General features: G+C 39.5%; 2 protein-coding genes across 2 annotated transcripts; one reads left to right on the top strand and one right to left on the bottom strand.

The window, feature by feature from the left end:
* Nucleotides 1-2,630: 2,630 nt before the first annotated feature.
* LOC130735192 (uncharacterized) lies at nt 2,631-4,028 on the top strand. The gene is made up of 2 exons (XM_057587278.1): nt 2,631-3,516; nt 3,595-4,028. The coding sequence occupies exons 1-2, from the start codon at nt 3,274-3,276 to the stop codon at nt 3,790-3,792; spliced, it is 441 nt and encodes a 146-aa protein (XP_057443261.1). The 5' UTR covers nt 2,631-3,273; the 3' UTR covers nt 3,793-4,028.
* Nucleotides 4,029-4,079: 51 nt separating this feature from the next.
* LOC130740575 (uncharacterized) lies at nt 4,080-6,748 on the bottom strand. The gene is made up of 5 exons (XM_057593233.1): nt 6,021-6,748; nt 5,827-5,913; nt 5,652-5,741; nt 5,464-5,553; nt 4,080-5,315 (listed from the first exon to the last, which is right to left on the bottom strand). The coding sequence occupies exons 1-5, from the start codon at nt 6,573-6,575 to the stop codon at nt 4,080-4,082; spliced, it is 2,058 nt and encodes a 685-aa protein (XP_057449216.1). The 5' UTR covers nt 6,576-6,748.
* Between the last annotated feature and the right edge of the window lie 914 nt (nt 6,749-7,662).

Here is a 7,662-nt window from a genome sequence, read left to right on the forward strand (position 1 = left end):
TGGGAAATCGTGTCCCATCGTGGCAAGATGAAATGATTACACTAGGGAACGCATACTACAGCATTGTTTTGGGAGAAGTGATAGTATCCTATGCTGCACTACATGAGCTTCCCTCCTCTTTGACCAAACAGATATAGTAATCCCCACCAAACTTATCAGACAAACACCCCTCCAAGTATATCATATAAGCTAAAACTGTTGACACAAGCATTGATTCAAGCCTTTGCATATTTGGAATACCTTCCTTGCATAATCAAATTAGGGACAAGAGCACCCCCAATCACAAATAAGCACGGACCTTGAAGTTTCCCAACTTTCTCCACACCAAGTCGGCTAATTCCTGCCCACCAGTAGCTCAAACACCTCTCCAAACCACACATCAGCCGCAACATTGTCTCCTACCCAGAACTGGCTCTGCATTAAACAGATGATAAACATAATAGTGGAGTCGAACACCATTCAAAAAAAAAAGTTTGGAAACCAGTCAAACCACTAACTCTGGCTGTGAACCAGTTCCAAGATCTCAGCTGAATTAATTCTAACATCTTCTCCACATCCACCTCCACATCCCTCAATATGAAGTTGTTTCTGCAATTCCACACTATCCAAATTACAATGGACCATATTGCTTTCCATAGCACATTCTGTTTCGTAGAAAGAAACACCATATCCTGTTGCAGCAGATGCAAGTGACAATTCCTTGGGAGAGCTGTAGCAAGGCCCATCCAATTGTAACACCTAGACCAAATTAGAGACACTCGGGGGCATAAGAAGAATAAGTGCTAATTGGTAAAATAAGAACTGCTGAATAAACAAAACAAAGCAACATCCCCAAGAACGTATGATTAATGACACTATAACGATGATAGAATCAACATACAAAGTCAAGAAAAAAAATCAAAATCAAGCAATCCAAATATACCAGGCAACTTCTTTGGGTTTCTCAACGGTACAAACTTTGCTCCTATTGCTAGTGCAATGGGAAGACCAAAAATAAAACCCCCCAAGCTTCAATTCCTACAAAAGAGGACCTGTCTGTAGTGCTAGTGTGCTACTAGTAGCTTAAACCTGAAGGGAAGGTTCAAATGAAATTGACAATTCTACTCTCATTTCTTTTCACAATTGCTTCAAAGTCCTATTAAGCGAATTTTAAATATTACAGTTATCATCTTCATTTTGGAAACAAGAACAATTTGGAAACAATTTCTGTGTCCTTGGAATGAATTTATGTGCCCCTGAATTAATCCCCCAAAGTCTAAGAACGAATTTCCTACAAAACCATCATCCCCTGAAAAAGCTCAGACCAAGTTCACTCTCAAGAAGCAAATGACCATACCCACCAAGCAAAATCCAAAACCATGATTTGAAGAAATTAGCAACCCACAAGTTCAAGACCAGCCATAAGCAACCCACAAGGCTATAGTTCTTAATATCATTTTGCAGCTGCTAGACCTCCTGCTAGACGAGTCTCTATTATTGGATGTTCTATAAAGCCACTCAAGCTGATGGATTTCCTTTCTTACTTGTCTTTGCTCTCATTGTTTTTGGGCCACCAAAAACACCAGCCATAAGAAAAATAGATTCAAGACCATGATTTGAAGAAATTAGCAACCCACAATTGAAAAATTAAGAACTGAATCAGCAAGAAATCAACAACCCACAATTGATAAAAAAACAAAACAGAAACCCTAATTTCAGAATATCACCAAGCACTTTCCCCAAATTAAATAGCTTTTCAAACCAAATTAAAGAAGGCACTTTCCCCAGATTAAAAAGCTATTCATGATTTCATCCCAAATGAAGATAGCAGCAAGCAAAGGAAAAATGAAAGAAACCGACTCCATCCTGTCACCAATACGCGATACTTCGCGATGGTGGACAACCGCTGCTACCACCGGCGAGGTGGCCACTGAAGATGATACTGAAATTGTTAGAAAGGAAAGGTTAGGGTCCATGAAGTTTCTCAGATTTTAGATTAAAGATTTAAGATATTTCAAATTGTATTATTTTTCTATTAATTTATATCATTCTGGGTACCACGCCTTAATCTGGCTTAAGGTACCACAGCAAGCACCAATATATTATTAGATGGGGAAAACGTACCCACCTAACATTAGGTAAATGTAAATGTTTTTTTTTCGTCTTCACTTTCTTCCTGTTCCTACTCATTTTCTTTCTCTTTATTCTCCTCTCCCAACCTAACATTAGATATGACTCAACTTTGCATTTCAATTTTAGATTCTTTTTACCGTCATAATTTCTGGTTGACTGGCTGCAGTGCTGGGCTAGCAGCCTAGCATTATACTCACAGGCTCAACTCATCTTTTTAATTACTTCAGCACTCATCCAAGTTAAACCATTCTTTGCTGAACTTTTGCATTTATGAAGGAGGTTGAGGCCTTACTTTGACCTATGCTTGAGAATTTTCTCATTCTGGTTCAGAACGATTTTGGAAAGGATGCAGAATTGCTTGCTCATGTTTCCACAAACAATGCTTCTTCTGATGGTATGATTTCAGTCTTATTTTTACATTTCTTGCTTGATTATAGAAATGGATTAAATGTCTTCCTATGACTAGCTATATGATATTGGATGCAGACCCTGTCACATGGATGACAATTTATCAATGTCTTCTATTTTTATCTTTTTGTATGATAATTTCCTGCTTGAACTACTAAAATCTCCAGGCACAATTCCCTTGGAAGCCTGTAGATTAATATGACAATTTAACTATCACGACTTGTGATCTCTTCCCTTCCTTCAATTTGCCTTCTCAAGAAGGACTTGTGTCAACTTAGAGTCATTATATCTAGGCTTAATAGCACTTTTGGTCCCCCACGTTTAAAAAATGTGCAATAATAATCCCCCACGTTTAAAAATAGCATAATAGTACCTCAACGTTTATCTCCGTTAGCAGTTTTGGTCCCCCGGCTCCTTTCCGTTAAAAACTTAACGTTTTTGTGTGACATGGCTTTTTTTTTCCTTATGTGGCACTCAGACTAGGAGAGAGAAATGTTTTGGGGGGAAATCACATGCCCCTCACGTGAGAATCACCTTCTCTTTTATCATCTTCTTCCCTAAATCTGAAAATCACTAACCCTAATTCCTCTTCTTCTCCCTCAAATCCTAAAATCACCAAAACTAATTCCTCTTCTTCTCCCTCAAAACCCAAAATCGCGAGCCCTAATTCCTCTTCTTCTCCCTCAAAACCCAAAATCGCGAGCCCTAATTCCTCTTCTTCTCCCCCAAATCCCAATATCGCGAGCTCTAACCATGGGAGGATCTTCAGCCACACCTAATTGGAGGGATTTAGAAGCTGATTCGAGTCGCAGGGTACCTGAATCGCACAGAAGAAACGATGGTTCTCATGGGTTGTCTGGCTCTCGCGATGTTTCGACTGGTTCTGAGATGAGGCGACGAGTAGTGCTGTGTGAATGTGGGGTTGAAAGTCCATTGGTGACAACATGGACTGGGGTGAATCGTGGAAGGAGGTTTTATGGTTGTGGGCTGTTTGAGGTTTGTAAGATTATTGAGTTGTTGAATCAGTGGCTATTTTCTTCTTCCCTGATCTGTATAACTAACTTAAAATTACAGGTGCATCGTAAGAAGGTATGCAACTTCTTCCAATGGCATGATGCTGATGACAATTGTAATGCTAGGGAGAAGAAGTTGATTGTTGTCTTAACCAAGAAGAATGAAGACCTGAAGAAGAAAGAGAGGATCCTACTTGCCTTTTTGTTCATGTCAATAATTGTGATCCTTGTGTTGTTGGTAGCTTATGTAAGGAAGTAGGAATACTAGTTGGGGTAGTAGGAATGTAAGGAAGTAGGAATGTATTTTGTAAGGAAGTAGGAATGTACTTCCATTAAGATGGGAAAAAAATCCTTTGAGAAAGTGAATGCACTTATGTACTTCCATTAGGATCCTTTGATGCAAGAAATGAAATTTGCCAATTGTGTTTCCATTGAGTTGAATTTTATGCAATTCTGTTTGAGGTTATATGTATCTTAAATTTGATGCAATTTTTTTCATGGCAGCTTGGATTGAATTCACTTGAATGTGTGAATGTATAAAATGCATTAATTGATCCTGTGAATGAGTGAATGTATAAAATGCATGAATTCAATAAGAATGGACTCATAAGTCCAGGAATCCTTAGTTTCAGCTTCCACTACTGCAAATGCTACTGGAAACATTTGGTTGTTTCCATCTTTGCCTACGGCTGACAGAAGTTGACCACCATATAGTCCCTTAAGGAAGCAGCCATCCAACCCAATTAAGGGTCTACAGTGCTTGGCAAATGCAGTCTTAGTAGCTTGAAAGCAGATGTAGATCCTCTCAAAGACTGGGCCATGTACTCCCACTGCTGATTTTATAATGACTGTGGATCCAGGATTGCTTCTCAGCAATTCAGCAGCATACTGCATCAGGTGACTGTATTGCTCCACACTTGCACCATGCAACATCTCTAGACTCTTGACCTTTGCCCTGCATGCCTTGTACCTCCCTATCACAATGCCCCACCTGACCCTTGCCTCCTCTATCAAGCCCCTCACTTTCAAATCTAGAGTGTGTTTCAGAATTTGCATAAATTTCTTAGCAAGCCAAAATGTCTTTGCCTGCCTATTACTGGCTGTCCTGCAGCAATTATGGTTGTTATGGAAGCTTACAATTTGCCAGATAGGCCTTGAGGGAGTCTTGCTGGCTCTCAGGTAGAATGGACACTCCTTAACACATTTAACCACCATCCTCTTTTTATCATTTTTGGTGATTGTCAGATTCTTCTTGGTTTGGATAGCAAAATCACTGACAGCATCCTTAAACTGATCTTTGTTGTTGAAAGTCAGACCTAACTCAAGGTGAACCACCTCCCCATCTTCAGTAGGTTTGAACTTAGGATATTTCCTTCTACTTTTTCCTTCATCATCGCTTTCTGATGGACTTTCTAAGTCCTCAGAATCACCATCCTCATCTTCAAATTCCTCATATGTACTAGGCTCCAGGTTCCTTGACTCATTCACAGCTTGAGTATACTGATCAGTAGAACCTTCTGCAAAAGTGGGATCTGGATTGGCCTCAGCTATATTCAGCAGAGACTCTTTAGGAAGCACACATAGCCAATCCCAATCTTCTTCGTAGTCACTGTCATCCATTGAAAAATCAGAGGATGCCTCTTCATCATTTGGATCAAATTCAGCATCAGAATCCTCATCTTCATCACTGAGAAGAACCTCACTGGCCTTTCTTTTTCCCTTATCTACCCCCTTGTCATTTTCAGTTACTTCATCATTGTCATCCACATCACGAATCTGTTCCTAATTGACAACAAACTGATCAGCAATATAATTTTCATGATAACTTAAAGACCAACTTTAATTCACAACTTAAACAAGAAATTTTGCTTAACTCATTACCTCAGACTCAATAACAAATTAAACATTAAGTAACTGATCATTTAATGACCTCAGACTCAATTTCTTTTTCTTGCACTGACTCACCCTCCTTGTCTTGCTCTAACTCAGTACCTCTCCTCTGTCCATCATTGACAACAACCTGAAAACAAAACTAAGCATCAATATTTTTTTCATGGCAACTTAAATTATAGCATCAATTCACAAATTAAACATTAAGTAATAAACCCATTTAATTACCTCAGCCTCAAATTCTTTTTCATGCGCTTCTTCAGCCTCCTTGTCTTGCTCTAACTCAGCACTTCTCCTCTGTTCATCATTGACAATAATCTGAAAACAAAACTAAGCATCAATATTTTTTTCATGGAAACTTAAAGTGTAGCTTTAATTCACAAACTATTCATTATTTAATTACCTCAGCCTCACTTTCCTTTTCATGCCCTTCTTCAGCCTCCCTGTGTTGCTCTAACTCAGCACCTCTTCTCTGTTCAGGTTGGAGAACCTTTTGATTATCCAAAAACACAACTAAGCATAAATCTCTTTTTTCATGACAACTTAAAGGGTAACTTTATTTCAACTTACACAAAAATTAAATCATAATTTCATTACCTTAGCATCAATCTGAATTTCCTGCACACTTTGACCATCCTTGTCTTGCACTAACTCAGCCTCCTTGACTGTCTCAGTCTCACCCTCCCTGTCTTGCAATACCTCATCATCACTTTCAGAACCAACTTGCAATACCTCAGGAGTATCTTCAGCACTCTTGTAAGCAATTAGAGGAACAATATTTGGATCTTCCACTAGGTGTTCAACATAAATATCAACTTCAGCTACACCTTTAACATTTTCAAAGAATTCTCTAACATCTTCATCATTGGAAAGTGGACTAAAGCAGACAGACCCATCACTAGCCACATGCCTATACCACAAGCATTTGAAGCTGGGATATCCCAAGTACTTTACCAAATTACCCACCACAATGGATGAAATGTGATCCACATCCATATGTTCAAAGGATTGGCAGAGCCCACTTTCATAGGGCATATTTGGGTCAAATGTAATTTCACCCCTATGATGCACTTTCATGGTTATCACATGGGCAACAGTAGGCCTGTAGAAAGACAATAGAATAAACTTTAAAGGGAATCTCATGGACCACATGCAAGCACAAACAAGACAGGGATTCAATTAAATAACATACCAAACAAACTTATCAATTAAATAACACACATCAATGCATTGAATGGACTGAGACATGACTAAAATAGGCAATAAAAGATGCAACCGACAACACTGAGACATGAATACAATAGGCAATAAAAAATTCAACCAAGATTCACAATACTTAGACATCATATGCAATAAAAAAGGCACCTGGCAACATAGTGAGAGGGCACATCGGCTCCAAGGTTCCAATAGTCCAAGTTTGGAGGCCTTTTCTCTGGGACCATCTTCTCTGGGACCACCCTCTCTTTCTCTTTTGTCGGAGTGTTCTTCTTTTGCCTTGGAGGGGTCTTCTTTTGACTTGGAGAGGCAGTTGTCTTCTTTGACACACCATTCTTCTTCGAATCCTTCGCCATCTCTATCGCAATCGCAGGTCCTCACCACCGTCGACCTCGCTCGCAATCGCAGGTCCTCACCACCGTCGTCCTCGCTCGTAATCGTAGGTCCTCAGCACCACAATCGCAGCTCCTCAACACCACAATCGCACACCCTCACCGGCGTCGAGATGGGTATTGTAGATTTAGGGCGATTTTGGACCTAGGGTTACTAATTGGGGATTGGGGCTTGAATTAGGTCAGATAATGAGCACGTGATTCTCATGTGTTGTGATTTCCCCCCAAAACCTTTCTCTCTCCTAGTCTGAGTGCCACATCAGGAAAAAAAAAGCCATGTCACACAAAAACGTTAAGTTTTTAACGGAAAGGAGCCGGGGGACCAAAACTGCTAACGGAGATAAACGTTGAGGTACTATTATGCTATTTTTAAACGTGGGGGATTATTATTGCACATTTTTTAAACGTGGGGGACCAAAAGTGCTATTAAGCCTTATATCTACTATAGAAATCTCAGTTCTCTACTATTCATTGGTTCTTCCAACTCTCAGCCTTTTAGCTTAGGTGGCAGCTTCTTCCATTTCACTGATGTTGTGCCATTTTCATTCCCCACGCTTTCATATACGTTTACCATTAACAAAACATAATTGTTTTTCCATGGTACCTTCCACACATAAAAAGAATATAAAAGA

The sequence above is a fragment of the Lotus japonicus genome, chromosome 1 (genome assembly GCF_012489685.1).
Source record: "Lotus japonicus ecotype B-129 chromosome 1, LjGifu_v1.2".
Lineage (NCBI taxonomy): Eukaryota > Viridiplantae > Streptophyta > Magnoliopsida > Fabales > Fabaceae > Lotus > Lotus japonicus.

Bases quoted from the DNA above. Each gene is read 5' to 3' on its own strand.
- LOC130735192 (XM_057587278.1), top strand. From the start codon at position 3,274: ATGGGAGGATCTTCAGCCACACCTAATTGGAGGGATTTAGAAGCTGAT. The intron at 3,517-3,594 runs GTTTGTAAGATT...TTAAAATTACAG, and splicing joins ATGGTTGTGGGCTGTTTGAG to GTGCATCGTAAGAAGGTATG.
- LOC130740575 (XM_057593233.1), bottom strand. From the start codon at position 6,575: ATGTGGTCCATGAGATTCCCTTTAAAGTTTATTCTATTGTCTTTCTAC. The intron at 5,914-6,020 runs GTAATGAAATTA...GATAATCAAAAG, and splicing joins AAATTCAGATTGATGCTAAG to GTTCTCCAACCTGAACAGAG. The intron at 5,554-5,651 runs GTAATTAAATGG...TTTTGTTTTCAG, and splicing joins AAAAAGAATTTGAGGCTGAG to GTTGTTGTCAATGATGGACA.